We start from the raw sequence: 27,350 nt of genomic DNA on the forward strand, positions 1-27,350 counted from the left end.
GCTCTGTTTTGAATATATTGGGCCTGTTGGATTTTATGAAACTCAAAACTCTCGCCCGCACGCAAGCAGTGAGAGAGTCAACTCACTGCGCACTTGCCACGTATTATATGACCTCATCTCCTAAATACCTTACGATTTTATTTATTTATTAAAAAAAATAAAAAAATAAAAAGGAAGAAGAGAGAGAGAGTGTGTGTGTGAGAGAGAAAACTAAAATCACATTCACATTCAAATGGATAATATATACTTCTCTTCCACAGCACAATTCCAAACCCTAAAAAGCTAAAAAGAAAAAAACAACAAAACTTTTCTCAAGAGTGGCGAGACTAGAAAAACGACTAAGGAGGAGGCAGTAACCGAATATATTGTTTGGTTCGTTACGTTATTGCTTTTTTTGCTTTGCTCCAATTCTATTCAATTCAATTCATATTTCAAATGGTAAGCTGTACATATTTCACTTTCTTTCTTTGCATCTTCAATCACTCACTCACTCACTCTCAATCAATCAAACCATTATCACTTCTTTTAGCAATTCTAGTACCACCCCAGATTAAGATTTCATTCAAATCATCACAAAATCGCCATAGCCATAGCCTAGTTTAATTTGTGCTCTAATGGTTTACTAAGATTCAATTCATCAATTAACTAACCAAAACCCACTTCGCAATATTCACATTCTTATCATCTTATGTACTACAACACACAATTGTAGGATTTATTTATTTATTTATTAAGTATTTTGAGTAGCAATTTGTGTTTGTGTTGGCATTATAGTCGGGCCGAGGAGGAGGAGGAGGGCGGGACCGGTTTCGAAGGGACTACCCATCGAGATTCGAAGGCAAGATGAGTAGCCATTCGGGTTCCGGGCGTAATCTCAATTCCAATTCCAATACCAATTCCAATAGTAATAACAGTGGCCATCCGGCCTCGAGGCATCTCTGGGTTGGGAATCTGTCCCACAGCATACTAGAGCACGAGCTCACCAATCACTTCTTGCAGTTTGGAGAGCTCGAGAGTGTGGCTTTCCAGCCCGGACGCAGCTATGCGTTCCTCAATTTCAAGAGGGATGATGATGCTTTCGCCGCCATTAACGCGCTTCAAGGTTTCCCTGTTGCCGGCAACCCACTTAGAATTGAGTTTACCAAGGCGGTTAGTCCTGCCCCCCACACTTCTTGTCTTGCCTGTTGTTACATTCTTCGCAATGCTTTTCTTTTCTCGGTTAAGTTTATTGTGTATGTGTCTATGTATGGATCTATGTATAATATATACTGTTGGTTAAATTGCAATTCGTTTTGTCAATGCCATAATAGCAGCTTCCTTTCATTGTTTTCAAGCAATAACAATAGCAAGAGAAATGTGACTCATCTTAACTCACTTACCAAACCAATGAAAGCATTCCAGGATGTACACAATATCGCAGTTAACAACATTGCCACCCCACCCTCCATTCAGTTAAATATTCAATCAAAAACTGCAAAGCATTATACTTATCCAAAAAAAAAACTGCAAAGCATTATCATCAGGTTGACAGGTTCCACGCTCCAATGTCCATATGTTCATTAATATTAGAAATCTTAGGTCATTAGTGTTCCCACTAATAAGGCTCGAATCTGCCTTCTATATCACAAATTGGAGAGGCATGCAATTTATTTGGCTTTCCACTTCCTTTCCTATGTGCTCTTACCCAGGAATTCCATATATAATCTGGTCTCAGATTCCCAGTAGTCTCAAAATTAACAGAAAGAACCACGAGCAAAGTATTTATCAGGAAACGAAAAGAAAAATTAAAAAAAATGCAAAGCAGTGTATCTTCCCAATGCATAGGTGACAAAGATTTAATTGTAATGAGTGTGTGTGAATTGTTTTGGTAGCTGCATAGTTATTTGGGAAGTATGGTCAATTTGCAGGAAAATTTTCCACATCAAGACATTCCTTAATTTTAATACTTTGAAACCAAATGCAAGTTGGAGAAAATAAATTGCAGCAGCAAAAAAACGACTGTAACAGTCTTCCTTTTTTTTTTTTTTAGTCGAAGAGTGTGAAGATGGGGAAGGAGCTTCTCATAAAACTGATGTAGATCATCAAATTTGCACAGAAAAATCTATCATCTAAAAAGCAATTCTTCCTGAATATTTGAAGTGCTTAAAAATTTTTATTTTCGGTTGCACATTTTATGTTGTGATGACAGGTTGGAGAAATTCAATTTACTTATTCTCCCAATTGTTGTACATGGGCAACATGTTTGTATTTGGCTGAGTTCTTGAGCATCCATCTGGACAAACACCTTAAAAGTAGATTGATGTATTGTAGCGGGTTATAGTCTTTAGTGAATGACCAAAGATGGTGTTCTCCCTACATTCTCAGCTAGGTATTTAAAATCATTAGAAATTGCTAGAGAAGTGAAGCGATATTTATTAGAATAGACACTACTTGTGGAAAGTTTGGAATTGCTTTTCATTAAAAGGCGGCTATATGGTAATAGTTGAGATATAGGTCATTAGTAGAGCAAGAACCACTATATGTTGCTTTATCATTATGCTAACAATTTGACTGAAATCCTTACAAGAGTTTTGATAAACAATGATATTTTATTAAAAAAGAACATCTCACATACACGAGTACACAAAGTAGTGCTCAAGAGATGCAAAAAGTGATATTACAATCTAAATGAAAGAGGATCAATGAAATCTGCAATGGAATTTATATCACCGTGTCCCAAAACATGAGACCATTCAAAAAAAAGTTCTTAGGGAAGACAATTTTAGCTTAGAAATTGAGGCATTCACACCCTCAAAAGTACATCGGTTCTTTTCCTTCCACAAAGTCCACAAAAAGGAATAAAAGAGTTCCTTTCCATGCAAATGAAGAATAGTTCCCAAACTAGTTCCTCCATTCAGAAAGTAGTTCAAATACACTCTTGGGCATTACCCATTGTACTCCAAAAACTGAGAAGGTGAAAAGTCCACATTGCATGAGTTATTTAGGGTTCATCTCTCCAAATTCATTCAATGTCAATACAACTTGATTCATGAGAGGAATACAAGAAGTTTTATTTTCATTTACCTAGACAGGGGAGGAATTGATGAAATATGAGTTACAGATTATCATGACTGTCAAATAAAGTCTCGTTTCCAATATCTTAGTGCATTTGATAAGTCCTCTATATGGACCACCACAGGTCCAATGTATGTTCAATTGCTGTTTCTTTCCTTAATCTCAGATTTGCACATGTTTTCCAGAGTGACGTATATCTGAAACATCCTTTGTCGTTCAAAAGCTTGAGTCACAAGAGGAAGTAAAGTCTCTTGGAATAAGCACAGTATCTTGTGTGTGTTAATAATCAATATTCTATGGTTCCATAGTCACTGAGTTGCTTCTTGGATTACTAAACTGTATGCACATAAACATGTCCAGAACACAATTTTTAAGATCATGAGGTGCCATATAAATCATGATTATATAATTTATTATGGTCAATTTCCTCAAAGCATCCATATGGCTGATTCAAATGCACTGCAACCTATTACAGAAAATCTGAGTGTAACTGACATATCTGTGCCAATTGTGGTAGAGGTTTCATCACATTTCTTGGTTATGATGGGACTGCGCCTGCTCAGTGGCCAATTGATGAAAATACTCACTTGAATGAATTCTAAAATTTCTGGAGATTTCTTATTTTTATCAAATAATGAGGGGAAAAATGAATTTAAAGAGGCAATGCAAATCAGTTATGATAAAGATACAACAAACTTGGTGCCTCATGCTTTAGGCAGCATTCTTAATAAGTACTTTAAGATTTTATTAAAAAGAGGATGCTTCATGCATTAGATAACTGTCCACCAATAAAATCTGTTCTTAATTTTAATCACAAAATTAAGTACAATGCAACTTGCAGGATATCCTCAGAGTAGTAATTTTGACATATTCTGAAAGTGTATCTAATTGAGCTCATATCAGTTGAGAAAAGGGGCATACGCCATTCAGCATAACATCATAGCCAGAGCAGATTGTTATTATCTTTTCATATTTGATCCTCTGAGCACTTTACTCATCTTCTTGACACAAAAAGCACCTTGTAACTTGTCTACCAATGTCTTAAATATTATCCTTGGGAAACCCATATTCTGGGGAAGTCCTGTTTGCTTTCTGCTAAACAATCACCAATAAATTACAATCTAAAAGTGATGTTATCCTGCAGGTACTAATGCTTCACACTCATCAGATATCCATGATCCATATCTCCTTGTTTCAAAATTTTTCATAGCTGCTTTTGTGTAGGAATTATCCATTTTGAAATAATTCAATTCATTTTTATATGAGGTTATAAAAAAAGGATTACATATCCATGTATTGCAATTTACAGAACAAAAGTACTGTTGTTCCACTTTGTGCTAACTAATGCTTCTGAATATATGGTATTATAGTTGGGAATGGTGAGGAAGGAATGAAATGTGTGCAAGTGTAATGGCCTAGTGCATCTGATAATGTTACTGCAGCAGCTAAATTTTACCTCAATGTCATAGCATATCAAATACTTCTTAACAGGCATCCTGCTGGGCTACATGTCATATTTAATTATTTAGCCTACACAGTAATTCTTTTAATTGATAATTGATTGCTTTATTCAATAGAAACTCAATTGTGAGGTGGAGGGAAGAGGTTGGAATCATTGGTTTATTCCTTCTGTAGTGGTCTCTGAGTTGCTGTTAAACAACCAAGTCTTTTTTAATGGGACTTTCAATCAAGGTTTTGTTTCTAAAGAAGGTTAAAAATGCAAGGTGATAGAAATACAAATTATTTGATCTGCAGTGTTAGCGCTTGGATTTATTCAATGCAGAGTTTTGTGGGATACAAATTTGCAAGTATAATTTGAATGATGATGCACTCTAAGCAGTTCTTCAATGTTTGAGTATTTAGTGTAGCACAAAAGCAGCAGCTTAGAGAGTGCAAATTCTGGTCAAGTATACTCTACCAAACAACACCTACTTATTTTGGGTTTGCCTTAACATCCCAGTGATCTTAATTTTTGGTCTTTTTTTTGGGTCCTGAGTCTTCCTCTTAATCTTTTTCATGTGTATGTACCATGTGCGTCTTGTACATATACACAATATAAAATGCAATGTAATATTTTTTGCAACTGTGGAAATTGTAAAAACAAGGCTTTTGAAGTATTTAAATAAGGAATTACATGAAATTTCCTATGCCTGAGCAAAAAAGAGAGTTTCTGCACATACTGTAATGTATTGGCCCCAACCGCTTATTGGTTTCTTTTATTTTACTATGACCAAGTGAACAAAAATAAATACTTGAATTTCTTTTACACATTTTCCCATGTTGTTTAATTGTATATGAAATCTGAAGTTGACTTTTGTTTCTTATCCTTTAGTTTGACATACTGCATGTAAATCACTTCTCTTGCCACACTCCACAGACCATATTTATGGTAATCTGTGGGAGCTCATATTGTTGCACAAAGGTAGTTATATAGTTATAATTTTTGAGAATACGAAGTAGTCACTGAAGGATCAGGTACATTATTTAATGTCAAATTAGTGGGTGAACTATGTCTTTATTGAGCTGAGCACAGTTTTTTATACTACTTGTATGATCTTGTGCTTATAAAAAACAATATTTATTGAGAAATGTGCAATAAGCTTCACAGTTTGTGGAAGTGAAGAGGCATATGATAGAGATTGCTAAATATCATATATTTCTATATGGTTTAAATTGTTAGTGAAAGAAATATAAAATCAAGTAACAGAATCACTAATGTTGTATATATGATCATATCTCCAAGTTTCATGGAGTTGTGAAAGGACATATGATCCAGTTCATAAATCTCATTAGCTTTGATGAGATTACAGAATTGTAGATATTGACTGCAATTGTTGCTTTAATTGATAGATACTTAGAAGTGAGTGTGGAATTGCAAAGTATCATGGTTTTAAGAGCAGCACTGTTTAATAAGATCTTGCAATCACTGGTCAATTAAATCTAATTGCATTTCCAATGGTGGGAGATCACCCTTTCTATTCCTGTAGACAAATTCTTTTTAATGTTATTGTAATTTGGGTTGTTAAGAACTAGATCCTTTAATGACATGGTCTGTGGTATGATTCCGTTTTAAGCAAATGTGAGATCTTGCTACTCATGGGCCTTTTTTCCAAGGAATATATAATAGCATTCATGCAGGTAGAGATTTATCACCCCTATCCACCTCTAATTTCTTTCCCTATATCAATTTCAAGATTAAGCCTAATATTATTCATAAAATCTTTTTGGTTTGAGAATGCCCCTTTCTGAAGTTGTGCCTTTTGCCTTCTCTTCTCTACATAATATAATTCTCTGTGCAACTCCTTTTGGAATTGCAAGTCTGCACAGATAGACAGTTGCTCGATGAAAAAAAAATTGTGGTTTGACTTGATTAAGATGAAATATTTTCCCATTAATTGGAGCTGATGGAACATTCCTGATGGGGGAAGCACAAAAAATATTTATTTTAATTTAGTTTTACTTAGTTATGGAACCACTTGTATTTTATTTTAGGTATTAGTAGTTAATTAGGTGTAATTAGTATTTTTATTTAATTTCCTAGAGTCAAAGGTATTGGGTGTAATTCAATAATTTGGATTTCCCAAGTCATTTAGAATTAAGTTTCCTTAGTAAATTGGAATTAGAATTAGGGTTTTCCTGTGTCAGTTAGAATTAGGGTTTATTCCTAGTTGTCTATATAAGCACAGTATTGGTTTTTTCTGCATCAATTCTTTGGTGGCATTGCATTTCCATGTCATGTCTAATTGATTCATCTTTTGTTTGTTTAAAGTATATGTTAATATCTTCTGCCTCTGTCTCCTCTGCTTTTGTTTTCATATTTCATAGGTAGTTAAAAATCAGGGCTTGTAATGAGTGAGCTGGTTGAAAATATTGTTGGGATACCTTTATTGGTTCTTGGAGCAATTATTGGGATTCTTTGCATACGTTTCAATTATATTTGGTGCCTGTTTGAAAAACAGTATGAGATTAAAAATACTAATGTGGGGTTAATTAGTTGAGTTGTTCATGGTGGAGCATATTTTTTTCTGGCCAGGCTTATTCATTCATTAGAAGGTTTCCACTTATTATAGAAGTTCAAATCTGTCTCCACTGAAGAGGAAGCAGACAGAGAGAGTGATAGTTTAACTAGGGAACTGAGCAAACTGAGCATTGTTATTGCATGAGCTTTGTATCAATTTATGCTCCTTGTAGGATTTTTATTGTTTTGAAGTGGTAGTTTTTTTGGTAATGCGAACTAATGAGAAGATTTCTTTGTTCTTCCCTTTTATTGGGAAATTAAAGCAAACCATTGTCTTGAACACGGTTCATTCATCAATTGAGGGTCAAGCTTGTTTGAAAGCAGCCAAAATGACTTCAGCCCTTCTAAATTTCTTTATGAAGAGATGAAGGTATTGTTGCCGACATACTTGTCAAACATTTGACAAGTTTTCTTGTTTCACTCCTACTTTGCTCTTCCTGAGTGGCTCAAGTATTTGACATAGATGTCAAAGTATTCTCTCTCAACTCCTGACAGGAAAATCATTGTCCTGAAAATGGTTCCTTCATGAAATGAGGGCGGGCTTTTGTTGACAATGCAAAAGAGGTTTTTAATTGTTCCTCATCGCCTGTTTATTTTCTATAAGAGCATGATTAGGGTGCTTCCAAATACATCCTAGTTGTCTTCTCTGAATCTTGGTTTCCCTACTCATTAGTGGTTTAAGTGGGCTAGATTTTGAACATAGTCTTGTGATGGTTTAGTCATGCTTAGAGGAAGACGATCAATGCACAAGTGAGAAAGAGTGAGTTGATTCAAGTGAGGGAGCAAAAAAGGGTAGATGAAGACCAAAAGTAACATTAATGGAAGTAGTAAAAAATGACATGTCAATTAAAAAAGTAACAAAGAGTACTTTGGATAGAATAGAATGTTGGAAAAGAATACATGTGGCCGACCTTGACTAGTTTTGTTGAAGATCCATAGCTGACCCAGAATTTTGGAACTAAGGTTTGTTTGTTGTTGTCTTGATCAGATAATGGTTAGACAATGTCTTTTGTGCTGATTAAGTTTACAAATTCACGTGGCCTGTATTTGATTAGTATTATATTGTGCTTGTGCTTTATATTGTAAGGTTGCATCAGGATGGGCTGACCTACCTAATAAACGTGATGATTTGGTGTGTCATATGCACAATTTCACTTAGTATTTTGGGTGCTTTGTAGTCGATGCATTCCTGCCATATGGAAAGATTCTGGCAGTAGAGAAACTTAATAAAAGAAAAACTAATGGTGGATTCATCTTGAATTTGTAAAATCAGTAGGAGACAGTTGTCCATCTTTATTTGTTAAGTAAATAAGTTATGAAGATTGCCTTGCCACTAATCATCCCATATATCCTCCTAATAGTTTCTGGAACAGAGTTGTTAGTCACACACACTTCAATACAAATTTAATTCTATTTCTCCCATCTTCCATCCATCATATATTTGAAGCCTAGTACCAATTCTTTTATTGTGAGACCCTCAATTCTATTAGGATGAAGCTTAGTTGCAATTTTTTTAGTTTCTTCTGAAATGTGTTCTGAAGCATAAGTCCAACTCGTATTTGATAATTTGACTGCTTTGAATACAGGTTAGATTTTGCACTTGAACCTAATGAGATTTTTAACCACAGGACAAGGCATCAACAGCATCACGTGATGAAGATTACTCTCAACGTCGAGATGAACAGCGCTCAGTGTCGAGAGGATCTCCTTTCTCTCAAAGGGAGTTCAGAGCACGCCAAATTAGTCCTGATCCTTTTTATCCTGACAAATCCAATTTGAACGACAAAAGTTTAGAGCCTAGTCCAGTTTTGTGGATAGGGTTTCCATCATTATTGAAGGTTGACGAAATGATCTTGGGGAAGGCTTTTTCACCATTTGGTGAGATTGAGAAGATTACTGCATTTCCTGGTCGTAGTTATGCCTTTGTTCGATTCAGGAGTGTAATGTCAGCTTGCAGGGCAAAAGAAACTCTCCAGGGAAAATTATTTGGCAATCCCCGTGTACATATTTGTTTTGCAAAGAATGAAGCTGGCTCATCCAACAGTGGAAGGAGCTCAATGAACTCCTCGCTGTCACCACATTTCAAGTCAAATGTTCGCTCAGGATCGTCTGAGAACTTTCGGCAGGATAGGAATTTTGGTAGCTTATCTGGAGATCTTGGCGTAAGATCTCCTCAATTTGTATCAGATATGGATCCTAGAGATTCTGATGCCTATAGTTTTAATAGGAAGCGCACTTTATGGGCTGGTGGAAATGATACATCTGAGCAGAGAAGGTTTGGAGAAGTGGATTCTCTAGGACTATCACAGGACATCTATGAACATCACAGTAGTCCTACAAGAGAGAGACATTCACATGATTATCCTCAGAGATTTCGTCAAACAAGTCCATTCTATGATGAGCCATGGGACTTACCAGAAGATGTCCAATTCTTTCATGGAGCCAAGAAATTGAAGACTGGCTCCTTTCCACCTGAGAAAGACCTTCCAGAGCATCCTTTTTCTGATTTTGAGCAAGAGAAACATATGTTCCCTAAGGTATTCTCTGATTTTCCCCAACCTGAGGCCTTTGATAGAAGCTTTGAGGCTGTACCTGTTGGGTATAAACCGATTCCTAATCGCACAATGAATTTAGTTGTACCTCATGGAGAAAGGAGTGATCACTGGAAAGAATCTTATGAAAATTTCCAGATGGGTTCTGGTTCTCTGCCATCAAATCCTATTGAGAAAAATGGATTTACACCTGAATCTGATCAGTCTTCTATGACTGAATGGAAATGGGAAGGGACTATAGCAAAGGGAGGAACTCCCGTCTGTCGAGCTCGCTGCTTTCCTGTGGGAAAAGTCCTGGACATGATGTTGTAAGTAGTAAAAGCATTCTTAATTGGAGATTTCTGGATAGTTGTCATGATATGCTTTAAACAGGAGTGTGGATGTGAAAAGGGCCTCCAGTTGCCCGTTTGTTTTCTTTTTGCGCCTGTCTCCTTCTATAGTTGCTAGAAGGCTTTGACTTAGTTTTATACAAGTAAATGCATTAATTTCTATCATGTTATTCTTTTATCTGTAAGTACATATGTTCATTGAAGATGCATTTCTGTGCCCCATGGAAATGGAAAATATCCTTTTTGCTCTCCATAGAATCCCAGTGTTCAATGCATATAAGGGTTTCTATATATGACAATTTGTTCTGAAATATTTTGTTGATATAGTAGTATGTTTTAATTCTGTGGGAAATTCAAATGCAGTTATGTAGTTGCTGAGACTATAGAACTCAGAGTAGAGTATACAGATGCTCTTTTTCCTTTTTCTTTTTACCACCTAGCTGTTGAACTCCCACTCCCACTCTAACTCATTTTTAACAACTCTAATATTGTGCTGCAGGCCTGAATTCTTAGATTGCACAGCAAGAACTGGTCTAGACATGCTCTCAAAGCATTACTATCAAGCGGCTAATGCTTGGGTTGTCTTCTTTGTACCAGAAACTGATGCTGACATGGGATTCTATAATGAATTCATGCATTATCTTGGAGAGAAACAGCGAGCAGCAGTTGCTAAGTTGGATGAAAAGACCACCTTGTTTCTTGTACCCCCATCAGACTTTTCACAGAAAGTACTTAAAGTACCTGGGAAACTGAGTATCTCTGGTGTTGTTTTGAGGTTAGAGCACCCTGGTTCCAATTTTGGGTCTCTTCACCATCAAAATGAGAAAAATAATACAAATGTAGTGCCCATTAACAGGGATTCATCATACACAAAGCCATCAACACCTATGCGAGCTATTCCTCAATTAGCAGGAGTTCCCAATGTATCCTTTTCAGGGAATGTGGTTACATCAGCTCCACCTGCATCATTTTCAGGTTCTGCTCATGCAGTCAGTGGCATATCCAACTCTTACAATGGGAACAGGCATGACTATCCACCACGTCAGGGAAACCCTATGTTGGGACAAAATTTCTCTTCTCACCATCCGCAGAATTCAATTTCTGGTACCAGAAATGTACCATCACGGGCATCCAATAGTGCTGTTCCTGTTGTTCAGGAGCATCATTCAGTCCTGCCAAACAGAATGCAAGAAAGTCATTATAAAGGTGGAATTTCTGGTATTCCATTATCTGGAAATAGCAAGTCATCTATTCAGGGAACCCAAACTTCAGCTTCTATGTCTATGCCTATTGGAGCCCTGCAACCAGATCAACTTGCACAGTTGGCATCATCTCTTCTTGGGCAGCAGAGACAGTCTGGGAGCACTCCAAATCTATCTATGGGTGATGATTTTAGGCAGATAAACACAATGAATGAGTCTGACAACCCATTAAGAACATCCCAGAGATATGTTCCACAGAATAATCAAGTTAATTCTGAGCTTTCAACATCGCATTTTAGTCAAGTTCAACAGTTTCAGCAGCCACAACAGCGGACATCAAATGCGCCTGTAGCACCTCACATGGTTCAAAGAGAACTTCAGACAGCAGCTCAGGGAAATCAACTTCTGCAAAATAATATTTCACAGGAAGAAGCAGAAGCAGATCCACAGAAACGACTGCAGGCAACATTACAGCTGGCAGCTGCTCTTCTTCAGCAAATCCAACAAGGAAAATGAAGTTGACCGACTGTGCAGGAAATGGAAATTACTTTTTAGGAGAAGGCTACAGTCTATATATTTTGCAAAGGATCTTGGTATTTACAATTATGTATAAATTGCAAATAGGTTCTGGGTTTTCTAGTCAGCTGCTGACTGGCTGTATCTTGATTGATTGATTTTTTTTTTTTTTTTTTTTTTTTTTTTTTTTTTTTAGGTAGATGAAGACCAAAAGTAACATTAATGGAAGTAGTAAAAAATGACATGTCAATTAAAAAAGTAACAAAGAGTACTTTGGATAGAATAGAATGTTGGAAAAGAATACATGTGGCTGACCTTGACTAGTTTTGTTGAAGATCCATAGCTGACCCAGAATTTTGGAACTAAGGTTTGTTTGTTGTTGTAGTTGTTGTCTTGATCAGATAATGGTTAGACAATGTCTTTTGTGCTGATTAAGTTTACAAATTCACGTGGCCTGTATTTGATTAGTATTATATTGTGCTTGTGCTTTATATTGTAAGGTTGCATCAGGATGGGCTGACCTACCTAATAAACGTGATGATTTGGTGTGTCATATGCACAATTTCACTTAGTATTTTGGGTGCTTTGTAGTCGATGCATTCCTGCCATATGGAAAGATTCTGGCAGTAGAGAAACTTAATAAAAGAAAAACTAATGGTGGATTCATCTTGAATTTGTAAAATCAGTAGGAGACAGTTGTCCATCTTTATTTGTTAAGTAAATAAGTTATGAAGATTGCCTTGCCACTAATCATCCCATATATCCTCCTAATAGTTTCCGGAACAGAGTTGTTAGTCACACACACTTCAATACAAATTTAATTCTATTTCTCCCATCTTCTATCCATCATATATTTGAAGCCTAGTACCAATTCTTTTATTGTGAGACCCTCAATTCTATTAGGATGAAGCTTAGTTGCAATTTTTTTTAATTTCTTCTGAAATGTGTTCTGAAGCATAAGTCCAACTCGTATTTGATAATTTGACTGCTTTGAATACAGGTTAGATTTTGCACTTGAACCTAATGAGATTTTTAATCACAGGACAAGGCATCAACAGCATCACGTGATGAAGATTACTCTCAACGTCGAGATGAACAGCGCTCAGTGTCGAGAGGATCTCCTTTCTCTCAAAGGGAGTTCAGAGCACGCCAAATTAGTCCTGATCCTTTTTATCCTGACAAATCCAATTTGAACGACAAAAATTTAGAGCCTAGTCCAGTTTTGTGGATAGGGTTTCCATCATTATTGAAGGTTGACGAAATGATCTTGGGGAAGGCTTTTTCACCATTTGGTGAGATTGAGAAGATTACTGCATTTCCTGGTCGTAGTTATGCCTTTGTTCGATTCAGGAGTGTAATGTCAGCTTGCAGGGCAAAAGAAACTCTCCAGGGAAAATTATTTGGCAATCCCCGTGTACATATTTGTTTTGCAAAGAATGAAGCTGGCTCATCCAACAGTGGAAGGAGCTCAATGAACTCCTCGCTGTCACCACATTTCAAGTCAAATGTTCGCTCAGGATCGTCTGAGAACTTTCGGCAGGATAGGAATTTTGGTAGCTTATCTGGAGATCTTGGCGTAAGATCTCCTCAATTTGTATCAGATATGGATCCTAGAGATTCTGATGCCTATAGTTTTAATAGGAAGCGCACTTTATGGGCTGGTGGAAATGATACATCTGAGCAGAGAAGGTTTGGAGAAGTGGATTCTCTAGGACTATCACAGGACATCTATGAACATCACAGTAGTCCTGCAAGAGAGAGACATTCACATGATTATCCTCAGAGATTTCGTCAAACAAGTCCATTCTATGATGAGCCATGGGACTTACCAGAAGATGTCCAATTCTTTCATGGAGCCAAGAAATTGAAGACTGGCTCCTTTCCACCTGAGAAAGACCTTCCAGAGCATCCTTTTTCTGATTTTGAGCAAGAGAAACATATGTTCCCTAAGGTATTCTCTGATTTTCCCCAACCTGAGGCCTTTGATAGAAGCTTTGAGGCTGTACCTGTTGGGTATAAACCGATTCCTAATCGCACAATGAATTTAGTTGTACCTCATGGAGAAAGGAGTGATCACTGGAAAGAATCTTATGAAAATTTCCAGATGGGTTCTGGTTCTCTGCCATCAAATCCTATTGAGAAAAAAGGATTTACACCTGAATCTGATCAGTCTTCTATGACTGAATGGAAATGGGAAGGGACTATAGCAAAGGGAGGAACTCCCGTCTGTCGAGCTCGCTGCTTTCCTGTGGGAAAAGTCCTGGACATGATGTTGTAAGTAGTAAAAGCATTCTTAATTGGAGATTTCTGGATAGTTGTCATGATATGCTTTAAACAGGAGTGTGGATGTGAAAAGGGCCTCCAGTTGCCCGTTTGTTTTCTTTTTGTGCCTGTCTCCTTCTATAGTTGCTAGAAGGCTTTGACTTAGTTTTATACAAGTAAATGCATTAATTTCTATCATGTTATTCTTTTATCTGTAAGTACATATGTTCATTGAAGATGCATTTATGTGCCCCATGGAAATGGAAAATATCCTTTTTGCTCTCCATAGAATCCCAGTGTTCAATGCATATAAGGGTTTCTATATATGACAATTTGTTCTGAAATATTTTGTTGATATAGTAGTATGTTTTAATTCTGTGGGAAATTCAAATGCAGTTATGTAGTTGCTGAGACTATAGAACTCAGAGTAGAGTATACAGATGCTCTTTTTCCTTTTTCTTTTTACCACCTAGCTGTTGAACTCCCACTCCCACTCTAACTCATTTTTAACAACTCTAATATTGTGCTGCAGGCCTGAATTCTTAGATTGCACAGCAAGAACTGGTCTAGACATGCTCTCAAAGCATTACTATCAAGCGGCTAATGCTTGGGTTGTCTTCTTTGTACCAGAAACTGATGCTGACATGGGATTCTATAATGAATTCATGCATTATCTTGGAGAGAAACAGCGAGCAGCAGTTGCTAAGTTGGATGAAAAGACCACCTTGTTTCTTGTACCCCCATCAGACTTTTCACAGAAAGTACTTAAAGTACCTGGGAAACTGAGTATCTCTGGTGTTGTTTTGAGGTTAGAGCACCCTGGTTCCAATTTTGGGTCTCTTCACCATCAAAATGAGAAAAATAATACAAATGTAGTGCCCATTAACAGGGATTCATCATACACAAAGCCATCAACACCTATGCGAGCTATTCCTCAATTAGCAGGAGTTCCCAATGTATCCTTTTCAGGGAATGTGGTTACATCAGCTCCACCTGCATCATTTTCAGGTTCTGCTCATGCAGTCAGTGGCATATCCAACTCTTACAATGGGAACAGGCATGACTATCCACCACGTCAGGGAAACCCTATGTTGGGACAAAATTTCTCTTCTCACCATCCGCAGAATTCAATTTCTGGTACCAGAAATGTACCATCACGGGCATCCAATAGTGCTGTTCCTGTTGTTCAGGAGCATCATTCAGTCCTGCCAAACAGAATGCAAGAAAGTCATTATAAAGGTGGAATTTCTGGTATTCCATTATCTGGAAATAGCAAGTCATCTATTCAGGGAACCCAAACTTCAGCTTCTATGTCTATGCCTATTGGAGCCCTGCAACCAGATCAACTTGCACAGTTGGCATCATCTCTTCTTGGGCAGCAGAGACAGTCTGGGAGCACTCCAAATCTATCTATGGGTGATGATTTTAGGCAGATAAACACAATGAATGAGTCTGACAACCCATTAAGAACATCCCAGAGATATGTTCCACAGAATAATCAAGTTAATTCTGAGCTTTCAACATCGCATTTTAGTCAAGTTCAACAGTTTCAGCAGCCACAACAGCGGACATCAAATGCGCCTGTAGCACCTCACATGGTTCAAAGAGAACTTCAGACAGCAGCTCAGGGAAATCAACTTCTGCAAAATAATATTGCACAGGAAGAAGCAGAAGCAGATCCACAGAAACGACTGCAGGCAACATTACAGCTGGCAGCTGCTCTTCTTCAGCAAATCCAACAAGGAAAATGAAGTTGACCGACTGTGCAGGAAATGGAAATTACTTTTTAGGAGAAGGCTACAGTCTATATATTTTGCAAAGGATCTTGGTATTTACAATTATGTATAAATTGCAAATAGGTTCTGGGTTTTCTAGTCAGCTGCTGACTGGCTGTATCTTGATTGATTTTTTATTTTTATTTTTTTTATGATCATGCTACTTGTTTTAAGTTTCATTCTGACTTAACTGACCAGCTAGTTCTTATGGCCACTATTTTTGGAAGAAATTGAAGCTGCCAGTGTCCTTTCCTGCTTAGTTTCATCATGATGTGAACATCTTTTTTTTGTATTCTTCCTTGTTATGATAGGGGTACTGTAATTGGTTTAAATAACACGCAGTCACCATTTTTAATGGGGAACCCCATTGTTTATGAAGATATGGGCTGACCCACAACTTTAATATGGGAAGTTGACTTCTTATTTGAGCTCTGGGGCTGAAGGGCCTTTGAACTATGGTGGGGTGTTGTAAAGAAAGAAATAGCACTAACAGCCGACAGATCCGATTTATTTTGCGCCTTTATCTCTGTGCATTCTTTTCACCCTTGATGAGGGGTTCCAAATCTCCAGTGAACGCTTAGCAAAGTCAATTTCTCCATCCAAATAGCAAATCAATGACCTTTTTTCAGTAACAAACGCTAAATCCCAAAGGATTGAAAAACAAAGCTTTACAACTCAAAGCTTTACAGATGATCTATTGTCTCCCCACTACTCATAAATAAGGATGTTTCCCCACTCAAAGTAAAGCCACCGTGTATAACCCCACTCATCTTCAACATCTATTTCATTCTATCACAGCCCTCTCTAAGAGGTACATTAGAGTAAATAAGACTAAGAAATAAGGCTACCAACTCTAGCTCCCAATCATTAAAATCCCGACGAAATCTTACATCCCATCTCATTCGTTCCTCCTCTGTTTATCTCACCCACAAAGACTCCACTAACTTGTTTCTATTTGTTGAAAATTATACAAGAGAAGATGACTCATCCTCAAAGGTTGATCTCCACACCAATGGTCATGCCAACACCAAATCAGACTACCAATGCCTACATCCAAATGGGTGTACTGTAAAATTTTATCCCACTCTACGCCATACTTCAATGCAATACACGCCTTCATACACGTGTTTCCTCCACTCCAAAGCGCCAAAGCCACTTACCCAGCAAAGTTTGGTTAAAAATTGCAAGCTTCCTAATATCCATGCTTCCGTGAACATCAAGCATACAAACCATACCCATCCCACCAAATGTTGCAGAACGCACCTCCCACACACCCACAAGAAGTTCCTCTATAATCTCTCAATCCTTTTTGCCACATTAGCTGGGATGGTAAATAAGGATAAATAATAATTAGGAAAGCTCCACAAGTAAAGTCTCTTCCAACCAGATAATTTACACTCCATCTTCTCTAGAATAGGGGTCCATATTGATTTTAACTTGAAAAGAGGTCCCTAATATCGAGATCTTAGCGTGCTTCTTGTATGTCATGATCATTTACCTAAAATATGGATTTTTATCTCTCGTTATCCCTTGAGCTCAAATGAATTGGTATAAATGACCATGACACAAGAAGTATGCAGAGATTTAATGAGCTGAGCTCTATGTTACATTGTTGAAAATCTAAATTTTAATAAATGGTAATGCACTGATGAAAGGATGAAAATTATTCCTTAGCTGCAGGGGTACGGCAGTAAGTTTTTAACAGTTACATGCAGCCCTGTACCAGCAAATGTTTACCATTGTAAGAGTATTCCTGAGATTCTACATGAGGACAGGAAGAATAAGAAAGTAATTTGACAAAAAGACACAGAAATAAGAACATCTGCTTTGAAATTAATTTCTTGATAATAAGCAAAAAATTATGTGCAATCTAAACATAGTCTTTTTTTTATTTTTTTTCCTTTTTTTTTTTTTTGGGGGGGGATTAATCAATAGAGATCATTGCAGGGATTAATGGGAAAAAATTATCTACCTTTGTCCATTTGAGTAACAATGCTCACCAAACAGGCAGAGCCTCTTGATGTTGCTAAGGAGTGAAATGATGATAAATTTTCTTTTCTTTTCAGAGCTAGGGCTTCTTAGATTGTGGAAGAAACATTGTGAGCCATGTTCTCTATGTTATTTTAATTTCCATTTGCATTCCTACTGCTTTGTTGTAGGATTTGGCCAATTTGAGATTGACTTGTTCTTTTTGTCATAAATTGGTCCAAATTATGCCTGTGAGATTTCTATTTTGTTCATTATGACCCTGGGAAAAGTATCTTAGTTAAAACTTTTCTTGTTTGATGTCTTGCAGAAAAATTTACTATTGGATTGTGAAACCCAGACAGAGAGTCTATTGGAAAATGTTTTTGAGAACTACAAATCATTAGATGAAGACTCTCCTACAGGGTTAGCAGACTTGTTTGGTCCAATGCAAGAATCTGCAGCACCAGCTCTAGCACCTGCTGTCCAAGTCTACACTCTCCTTCATGATATCCTTTCTCTAGATTCCCAAAACACGTTGAGAAACTATTTGCAGGTAAGTTAAACTTGTCACTAATGATAACATACCGTTATACACTACTTCCTCAAATAGGCTTACAAATATAAATGCACATAGAAGATGAAATTTCTGGGCCTTCCATGCAATATTCCGCCTTTGGACATTTGTTGTTAAAAATTAGACTAGACTAGATAGCAGGAGAGAAAGAGACTGTCGTGCAGCCTGATGCAACTGACCTCTTAGCTCCTACTGAAATCTTCCATGCATCACATGCCAGTTTCCCAACATATTTATTAGTGGGATAATGGGGAATGGGACTGAAGGCATGGTGTATAAGTGATTAGCCATAATATCTCATTGTATGAACTAGCAGCAGGACTTGTCTGTCTCCTTTTGCACTTTTCTTTGTCAAATCAGGCAAAATGAAACTCTAAACCAAATGGAAGTTATTTGCAGACAGCAGCAAAAAGGAGATGTCGGAAGCACATGGTTGAGACTGATGAGTTTGTCTCAAATAACTCTGAAGGTTTCTTGATGGATTCCATTACCATCTCCACAGCATACTTAAAGATGAAGAATCTATGTATAAACATAAGTAAAGAAATTCAGGCAGACATCAAGATCCACAACCAGCATGTACTCCCCAGGTACTGGCAATTTGTCCATAGAAAACTTACTAAAACCTTAAAAGGTTCAATAACTCATGTATGACACAGGAAAGGATCTTAAGATTCTAAGCTAATAAGACTTGAATACTTGCTTCCTACACACCTCTACTTCCCATGTGCCCCAACTACCAAGACCACATACCAGAAGGAAAAAAAATCCTTTTATTGTTTTAATTTCTTTCTTTATTTCTTTTTATTTTAGATGGTGAGTCAGCTTTAGCTACCAGATTTCTGTCAAATTTTGTTTTCTTTTTTTCTGTATTGAGTTTTGAAATCATTTTCTTTTTGTCAAATTTCAGTTTATTAATGGATTTACAGTTTTAGATATTTATAAATTTCTAAATGTTTTAATTTTGCATGCTTTTATAGTATCATATATCTTCTGACACATATGCTATTTCCAGCTCCATTGACTTGTCAAACATTGCCGCTGCCGTTTACAGCACTGAGTTGTGTAACAGGCTTAGAGGTTTCCTTGCTGCATGGCCTCCAGCTAGCCCACAGCCACATGTAAATGAACTGTTAATAGCAACTGCTGATTTTGAAAGGGATCTTGAATTATGGAATATCAGGTTTGTGAAAGAAAATCCAAGCTCCTTATTGGATATACAAGAAGAAGTTCTCATATATTTGAATTACTGACAATGTAGCAAAAATGTGGTAGCAATACAACTTGCATCCTATTGTAGAAGTGGAAGCTTCTTTTCTGACATGCTATTTTCTGTTTCTTTAAGTATGGTGCAAGGTGGTGTAGACTCCAGGAATTTGTTTCACAATTATATAATGGTGTGGGTGCAAGATATGCAACTTAATTTACTTGAGCTTTGCAAAGCGGAAAAGGTATATGCATTAATCTGAAACAAAACAAATATATTAGTGTTAATGATGAACATGATTAACTTATTCGGTCCAATTAATGATGCAGGTGCCATGGTCAGGAGTGATGACAAATCATTCCACTTCACCATTTGCTGAGGAAATGTACGACAAGATTAGAGACAGCCTTAATCAGTATGAGGTGGTAATCAATCGATGGCCTCAGTACTCATTGATTTTGGAAAATGTAAGTTATGATTTTCTTCCTACAGTTAGCATCAAAGCACCTAGTCCTATCTTTGTAAGCATTTGTGTGCTTCTGTATATGCACTTTTTCCCATAATTCTTGCATCTGCTAACACTTTGCAACTGGTTTATTGATTCCTGAAAGGCTTCTGCAAATGTGGAAAGAGCAATCATAAAAGCACTGGAGAGGCAATACAATGATATTTTGACACCTTTGAAAGATAGCATTCAGAAGAAGCTTAATTTGCAGGTTCAGAAGCTCACAAGAAGGCAATCAATGGCAATATATTCTGTTCCTAATCAAGTGAGTGCTTTACATGCAATTATTCCAGAGCATGGTATTAATATATGGTCAACAGGAATTTAAAAAGTTGCCTGAATTGAACTGAGTTCAAATTTAGTCAGTAACACACAGACAGATATTGGTGTTTGCATGTGTATCAGTGGGACTTGCAGTTCTTTATATATTAATATATCTCACCGTTATTTTTTTTTCGACAGTTGGGAATTTTTCTAAACACCATGAAGAGAATTCTTGATGTCCTACACTGCAGAGTGGAGGAAATTTTAAAGTCATGGGCGGCATGTCTGCCTGTCATGGGTGATAAGAAGTCACTATTTGGAGAGCAAATGAATGGGATCACAGTTCTCTTAAGAACAAAATACAAGAATTACTTGCAGGCAATCGTAGGGAAGTTCATTAGCAATGTAAGCAATCCAACAACCTTTGAGTCCTGCCCCACAGTCAAGTGCCTTTTTACTGTTTCTGTTCTATTTTACTACCATTCAGTCTGCTTGTAAATGAATTTCAATGTGTTGTTCTTCATCATGTTGCTGATCTTTACTCCGGATGAGTGAAAAAATAATCAACATAAGTTATAATTTCTTTGAAAATGATTGTATCAGATGCAAGCTAATAGAAATACACGACTCAAAAGGATTTTAGAGGAAACAAGGGAAGAAGATGGAGAGGCTGAGGTCCGTGAAAGAATGCAAATGTTGACCTCTCAACTCATTGATTCTATATCCAACTTGCATGAGGTCTTTACAAGTCACATATTCATTGCAACCTGTCGCGGATACTGGGATAGGATGGGACAGGTGAAGAGAGTGTCATATTTTATTACCTCATTTACTAAATTTCTTTTCAACTCTAATTCATTTCAAATTTTAAACTGTTTGAACTAGATTGTTCTGCATTTTCTTGAAGACAGAAAAGAAAATCGAGTATGGTATAATGGATCTTATTATGCTCTTGGGGTAAGTGAATTTAAGATCTAGTCTCTTCTTTGAACTTAGTTGGCATCATTAGTTGATTGTATATCACGATCATTATGCATTTTGTATCTGCTCAGGTTTATGATGGGTGCTGCACTAGTGTAGTTATTTCTCATGTTTCTTCGCAAACTTATACCATTCATCTGATTTTGTTTTAATTTGCAGATACTAGATGACACTTTTGCATCGCAAATGCAGCGATTGCAAGGAAATTCCCTCCAAGAGAAAGATCTTGAGCCCCCTCGTTCAGTAATTGAAGCTCGATCAATTCTTTGCAGAGACACAGCAAATCAACAGATTCATCGACCTTTTACTATGTTTAGGATTTGACACTTCTCCAACACCAAATTCATGCATCAATATTGTTATATATTCCTACCTGAGTTGTATAGCACTACAATAATATTTTTGTGCTGAATTCATTAAATTCTTTTTGTGTTTTCTATGATATTTTGAGTAATAAGGCCATGTAGGTAAACAACGCCCCTTCCACCCCCCTTTGTTGCGTCAACCACCAGGTACTTACCACTTCAAGCTTTTACCACAAAAAAAAAAAAGCAATCATCATCAAAAACATCTACTTGGCCACTATCACTTAGTAGTAAATCAAAAGCACACAATTTAATTTAAAATATCAGTAAATGGTAAGGGACACGATGTGGATCTTCTAAAGATGCTTACCTCCTGTCTTGTCAAACTTCTCTCACTTCTAGCCTTTATTATGGGTACAAGCAACTCATTCACTAGCTCTAAGCAATCTTTTGTTGGAGTCGCCACATTCATGACATGAGAAAGATATCTGCAAAAAAAGCCAAGGTAAGTGAAAGCATTGAGAGGGTTAGAGCTCAGTTTAAAATTTCTTAGTCACTCCTTTAATAACAAAGTGAACTATTATTAGTAACTTTGAACTGACTTGACAAAATTTACATTTGTGTTGTACCTCAGCTTAGTATATGAATCAGAAACACCATAATAGTCTGCAAATTCAGTCAACAACCACTTCCAAGGTCCCTGTAACCACAAGTTCCGGGAATGAAAATGCTGTGCACGCATTGCTGCCTCCAGCAATAAATCATAGGCTAGAGTTTCTACAACAGGTGCACTCTGTAACATGTAAAGAAAAGACAGATTGAAGTTAGATTTACACAAGCAAGCACAGACACCAGCTCCCTGCCTCACACTCACATATCATCATCACTTGTACTGCAGTTTGTTATTCTACTAATGGAAACTGAGCACAATCTAATATAAAACACAATAAGGTAGAAACTGTTCCACATATAGAGCTGTAATGATCAAACACACAAATACTATCTGATCCAACTTGGAATATGGATAAAATGAATAGTATTTATTTCCAGTCCAACTCCTAACACAGATGAAATTACTGAATCCATAATCTCTTTGAATTCTGGTAATAAGATTCTGATATCTGACACATACAGCTTCTGAAACAATTCACATCCTTATAAATATTTGCATTATTACAGGAAAAGCAAAAACAAAAAGCACAACAACAATGACAAACTTAAGATGTAATCTTTAAAATATCACTTAAATCCATTATTGAGCCTTTCTAAACAAATTTCATATGAAGTAAAAAGTATAAACTAGTAGTTTGCACTTTCATAACTGAATAAATATTTAAATCATTCAACTGTCCATGAATATGTTATTTTACTATACTGGAAAGTGAAGATCTGTGGTAGTCAAATCAGTTGAGCTGAAGGACATGAAACCTTTATGTGATTAGTCTCATTGTTTGTGATTGTACTCCCAATAAAAAGCTGGATCTTTCCAACACATTCTTGATCTTCATGGTATATGGGCCACCACCTAATTCTGTCACTCTGCATGGTAAGACAGCCACAATAAATACCACAAGGATTGTGTAAGATAACCTCTATACCAATATGAGATATTGAAGATGAAGGAAGGATACGTACAGGGTTGTCAGTAAGGGATGAAACTGGAATTGTAGTTCGACCTTGGACTGATTTTTTTGCATCTTGGACTTCCACCAAAAGAGCATCCCCTTGGCTCTCCGGGTAACTGAAATTACATACATGTGTAAGATCTCCCTCACTACTCATTGCATAACATTTATCGCTAAAAATTCAAGTGACATCCTTTAAAGGGGTTCACCAATGGTCTGGTTGTTGTAAGCTATGCTTCAGAATATAACATAACAACCTTATGTACAGTGTTCAAAAATCACCACTAAACAAGCATAAAAAAGGACATGCTTTAAGTGAAACGCCAATATAACATCAAGACCTATTGGGTCCAATTTTTACTACTTTTTGACATGAAATCAAAAGCCAATGACCCAATTTACAATTCTTTCCATCAAGACCATCATATTGTTAAGAATTTTCAGACTAATAAGTTTGTGTTTAAAATCCGGATCCTGTCAAGCATGTTAATTATCTGAACTGAAAGAATATTAAAGCTGGCCACTTCCAGGGCACAAGCAATGGTACATACAAGACATGATAATAATAACTACTTACAAGACATGGCAGTCACCACTTCCAGGGCGCAAGAAAATAGCAGAACCTGGTTCTACTTCAGTATCTTCTGTAGCACTCTTCAATTGAAATAAGCATGATAGTGGCTCTACAAGCATGAAAAGATAATTATGAGATGTCTACTGAAACAATTTAGCGTGAAGTTTTAAAGGTATAAACAATCCTTAATATTGTTAAGGTATGTAAGATTGACATGAAGTGAAAACCACTAAAAGCATCCTGAGGAGTATAATTCTTTTAGCATTTGATCTCTGGAGATTTTGAGGATTATGATTGAGAAAGGTACAAAATGACCTGCTCAATAAATTGTTACAAAATTTTAATGAGTATGATTTTGACTCTAATAAGATCTAGAGAAACATTAATGGAGCTAGTCGCTTGTATTGTTTACTATAGATGGTAGATTTACTGGAAGTTTCATTATCCTTGGCTCAACAAGTGTATTTATAGTCACATTTATAAGTAAAACATATTACAAAATATTTCTTAGAACAAACCTTCTGATGTCACTGAGAATGAGGCAATCTTCAGAGAATTTATGCCAGTTTTCAACAGTGATGAAACATGCCGAACATACTCTGCCCCCGCTTGCATGTAGATTGCACCTCTCTGTGAATATGTGCTCTTAAGCTTCCTCCTTGGTATTACTCGAAGTTTCCTCACTGACATTATCCAAAAACTTCACTTTAGTTCTAATTAAGAATACATTTTAAAGGATCTAAATCTAAAGAGGAATTGCTTTCTTCAGATGTTCTGTTTGGAAAATGATAATAGCAAATTCATAATCAGTATAGAATCCTTTAAGCAATTTCAAGAAATACTTGAACACATTTAATGTATATATGGACCTTCAAAGAAATAGAACCATAGACGAAGCAAGTATACCAATTAAGACAATCCAAATCAAGTTATAATCTTGTGGCCTTATATATCTAGTGGGATGTTATGTAACTCAAAACACATCTTTCCACATAGTTAATTTGAATATAAAATTTTGTACAGTTACAACAATCAGATTTTACCTTCCACTCTTATTTTTCCAACAACCTTCTTTTTCTTAGAACCGCATATTTGTTCAACACTCTTGGTAGTCCTGCCTTCCGTTGGTTGTGCAGCTCGGGGTTGTAACAAAAAATTGTGTAAACTATACATTCAAAGAACAAGGAGAAATACTCAATACAAGTTGTAACTAGCCATGACCTAAACAGTTATATTAATTTTCACTAGCATCAGCCAAAGATAACCTACCCAAAGGCACTTCGGAGAACAATACACTCATCACGTAGAAATTCAGGTGCTTCGGTGCAGCCTCTTGCCCATGCATTTAGACATAAGCGTATACAAGCATCATAAGAAATCAGTGTTTGCCAGGCATACTGACCACTGCAATGATTCAATTTTAAAACAATAACTTTAGAATCCAATATTGACATAGAAATAAAATTGGTTGAAGTTGATAAAATAAAGAGATGATACACACAAAAGGATTAATTTTTGTGGATATAGCAGTAGACAACAATCTCCTAATGACTAATTTCAAATTCAATTTCACATAGATTGTACCTGGTGTTATAATAAGGTGAATGATCCAATTGGCTGGCTTGAAAATAAGAAAATTGCGTTTCCTTGTCACCACTAATGTATTTGTTTACTCTGCAATACAAGATTGAGGGAGAAATAAAGAGCAACAAAATGTTCAAGTTGTTAGAATAATGGTAAAATGATTAAATTCACCCCTTCTTATCAGCTTAAGCTTTTGTGACAAATTATAATTCATGGTATCAAGCAGGTGGTCCTAAGTTCGAACTGTGTCTCCACTCAACCTCCAATTTAAAAGTGAAAATTCCACATATTAGGCCACACATGAGAAAGGTCTAATGAGGTTAAAAACTACAATACCTTTCCCTAAGTTCATTGGCTTCAAAGGACTCTGCTTTCCATTCTGCTAAACCTTCTTTACATTCAAAAAATCTATCTGATACTCTTGTTGGGCATACCCCTTCATCAGGTAGATCAATTTCTGACAAACCTTCAGAAGCTCTCCGCTGTTGACTGTCAACCTCGACCTCAAAGCTTCTCTCTTCTCGTCCGATATCAGCAACTATGGGAGGTGCACTTGGAGTTCCCAAGTCCTCTAAACCTTGCACACTTCCATGAGTTGGAGGACCCTAAATTAAAATCATCACCAACATTAATCACAATGAGAAAGAAACATTCTTTATTTAACACAGTTTTTTCAACTGTCTTAAATGTTAATAATAGTACATCAAGTCCTACATGTAGATTGAATAGAACCCGTTTATGAAGTTCAGTGCCACCACCACTTGGGGCTGTAGTGGAACCCTTCTGAGCACATTTGCTAGTACCCAATTCACCATCAGTAGTATATCTTCTGAAATTTTCAGGTACTTCAATCTTAAGCTTTTCCTTGGACAACCCTCCTTTATTCAAAGAAGACCCATGTGCTCTACTGAAATTTGTACTAGATTTGGAAGTGTAACCAAAAATGTCTTCATCATTATAGCACTGTAAGATTGGCTTATCCAAGAAATCAACTTCATCCTCCGAATCCGAGTAATTAGTATCCTCCTCGTCCGGAGCCGAAGCTACGCTCTCATATTCATCGTCGTCGTCGAGGCAAGGAGTGACCAAACTGTGTGGTGCCAGCAGGCCACAGTGGAACTTGAGAGGAGGCAATACATGGGGAGACATGAAAGTCTCCCCATTGAATGATCTGTGCGAAAGAGAAGATTTTGGAAATGCGTCACACCCAATCTTCTCTGTTAGAGGAGATCGAACTAGTGGGGGTTCTTCCACTTCTAAATCTGATCCCTGAAAACCCAAAACTCAAAAGATGAAAAGAAGTCATAGAATCAAAATGAAAGTGAAAAAAGCAGATTAGAAATAGAACCATAATTTGAAATAGAAAGAAAAGGGAGAAGAGAAAAAAACAAAGAATAAAGAACTCAAATTTATGTAAAAGAGAGAATAATTTTTTTCAATACAAAATGTACCTGTTTGACCCACTTGATTGCGCTTTCATCCAGGCCTTCGGTGAACATTTTTGTTTGCTTTTTGGTTTGAGAAAAAGGAATTGGCAATGAGCAAAGCTTGATTGAAAGGAGAGGAGAGGATCTGAGAGTAGAGGTTGAAGAAGTAAAGAAGAAGAGAGAGCGTGGGTATGGTGCTTTGGGCTTTTTTTTGAATGCAACGGCTAGTTTGACACTTTCTTGTTTTTCAAAAAATGGGAGCTTTTGGCCTCAATTATTTTAAATTAAATTCAAAGTGTTGATTAATGTGATCATGGGCTATGGCCAGATTGGATGCAGCTTTTCCACTTTACTAGTTTTACTGGAGTTCTGAAATCGCCACCAATCTTAAACTATGAAGAGAAGCTCCACATTTATAAGTTACTCCTCTTTTCACTGCTGTTGCCCATTGAATTACCTGTTGCATGTTAACAGGCGTACCAAAATTCATCTCAAATATTGTTTCCAATTTGATATATAAAGTTATAACTTATCTTTTATACCTAATTTTAAATACAAAAACTTAAATTTTAATTCTTTTATAGATGAGATATTTTATTGATCTTCATTCATCTTTATAATTTACAAG

The 27,350-nt window shown here is 36.6% G+C and overlaps 4 protein-coding genes across 6 annotated transcripts; 3 read left to right on the plus strand and 1 right to left on the minus strand.

Moving 5' to 3' along the window:
- The first annotated feature begins 185 nt into the window (after positions 1-185).
- On the plus strand, positions 186-11,798 carry LOC112036202 (flowering time control protein FPA). 3 transcript variants are annotated; one of them, XM_024069010.2, is made up of 5 exons: positions 186-438; positions 775-1,149; positions 8,701-9,932; positions 10,453-10,728; positions 10,810-11,798. In XM_024069010.2, exons 1-5 carry the CDS (start codon positions 436-438, stop codon positions 11,669-11,671), a joined length of 2,748 nt encoding a protein of 915 aa, XP_023924778.2. In that variant the 5' UTR covers positions 186-435; the 3' UTR covers positions 11,672-11,798. The 3 variants fall into 3 exon arrangements, with proteins under 3 accessions (XP_023924778.2, XP_023924775.2, XP_023924777.2); XM_024069007.2 differs by having other exon boundaries at positions 10,453-11,798; XM_024069009.2 differs by having other exon boundaries at positions 186-372; positions 10,453-11,798.
- Positions 11,799-12,822: 1,024 nt separating this feature from the next.
- LOC136061349 (flowering time control protein FPA-like) lies at positions 12,823-15,967 on the plus strand. Its single transcript, XM_065779409.1, has 3 exons — positions 12,823-13,945; positions 14,466-14,741; positions 14,823-15,967. The coding sequence occupies exons 1-3, from the start codon at positions 12,933-12,935 to the stop codon at positions 15,682-15,684; spliced, it is 2,151 nt and encodes a 716-aa protein (XP_065635481.1). The 5' UTR covers positions 12,823-12,932; the 3' UTR covers positions 15,685-15,967.
- Positions 15,968-17,262: 1,295 nt separating this feature from the next.
- On the plus strand, positions 17,263-21,630 carry LOC136061554 (uncharacterized). Its single transcript, XM_065779425.1, has 12 exons — positions 17,263-17,280; positions 17,389-17,496; positions 18,005-18,229; positions 18,650-18,840; positions 19,266-19,433; positions 19,596-19,701; positions 19,787-19,924; positions 20,069-20,227; positions 20,425-20,631; positions 20,830-21,024; positions 21,112-21,183; positions 21,367-21,630. The coding sequence occupies exons 1-12, from the start codon at positions 17,263-17,265 to the stop codon at positions 21,529-21,531; spliced, it is 1,752 nt and encodes a 583-aa protein (XP_065635497.1). The 3' UTR covers positions 21,532-21,630.
- A 192-nt stretch (positions 21,631-21,822) lies between these two features.
- On the minus strand, positions 21,823-27,096 carry LOC112036205 (uncharacterized). Its single transcript, XM_065779426.1, has 12 exons — positions 26,747-27,096; positions 26,010-26,564; positions 25,632-25,900; positions 25,296-25,385; positions 24,981-25,115; positions 24,755-24,876; positions 24,230-24,394; positions 23,715-23,820; positions 23,148-23,253; positions 22,941-23,051; positions 22,142-22,305; positions 21,823-22,000 (listed from the first exon to the last, which is right to left on the minus strand). Exons 1-12 carry the CDS (start codon positions 26,792-26,794, stop codon positions 21,823-21,825), a joined length of 2,049 nt encoding a protein of 682 aa, XP_065635498.1. The 5' UTR covers positions 26,795-27,096.
- Positions 27,097-27,350: the final 254 nt, after the last annotated feature.

This window comes from Quercus suber, unplaced genomic scaffold (assembly GCF_002906115.3).
Source record: "Quercus suber isolate HL8 unplaced genomic scaffold, Cork oak 2.0 scaffold_207, whole genome shotgun sequence".
Taxonomy (NCBI): domain Eukaryota; kingdom Viridiplantae; phylum Streptophyta; class Magnoliopsida; order Fagales; family Fagaceae; genus Quercus; species Quercus suber.

What these genes read in the sequence shown, in the direction of transcription:
- LOC112036202 (XM_024069007.2), top strand. An exon ending in GAATTGAGTTTACCAAGGCG is followed by an intron (nt 1,150 to 8,700) that starts GTTAGTCCTGCC and finishes TTTTAACCACAG; the next exon opens with GACAAGGCATCAACAGCATC. An exon ending in AAAGTCCTGGACATGATGTT is followed by an intron (nt 9,933 to 10,452) that starts GTAAGTAGTAAA and finishes ATTGTGCTGCAG; the next exon opens with GCCTGAATTCTTAGATTGCA.
- LOC136061349 (XM_065779409.1), top strand. Translation starts at nt 12,933, where the DNA reads ATGATCTTGGGGAAGGCTTTTTCACCATTTGGTGAGATTGAGAAGATT. An exon ending in AAAGTCCTGGACATGATGTT is followed by an intron (nt 13,946 to 14,465) that starts GTAAGTAGTAAA and finishes ATTGTGCTGCAG; the next exon opens with GCCTGAATTCTTAGATTGCA. An exon ending in ATCTCTGGTGTTGTTTTGAG is followed by an intron (nt 14,742 to 14,822) that starts GTTAGAGCACCC and finishes GCCCATTAACAG; the next exon opens with GGATTCATCATACACAAAGC.
- LOC136061554 (XM_065779425.1), top strand. An exon ending in CTTGAATTATGGAATATCAG is followed by an intron (nt 19,434 to 19,595) that starts GTTTGTGAAAGA and finishes TGTTTCTTTAAG; the next exon opens with TATGGTGCAAGGTGGTGTAG. An exon ending in ACTCATTGATTTTGGAAAAT is followed by an intron (nt 19,925 to 20,068) that starts GTAAGTTATGAT and finishes GATTCCTGAAAG; the next exon opens with GCTTCTGCAAATGTGGAAAG.
- LOC112036205 (XM_065779426.1), bottom strand. Translation starts at nt 26,794, where the DNA reads ATGTTCACCGAAGGCCTGGATGAAAGCGCAATCAAGTGGGTCAAACAG. An exon ending in CAATCAAGTGGGTCAAACAG is followed by an intron (nt 26,565 to 26,746) that starts GTACATTTTGTA and finishes TTGGGTTTTCAG; the next exon opens with GGATCAGATTTAGAAGTGGA. An exon ending in ATTCTCAGTGACATCAGAAG is followed by an intron (nt 23,821 to 24,229) that starts GTTTGTTCTAAG and finishes TCATGCTTGTAG; the next exon opens with AGCCACTATCATGCTTATTT.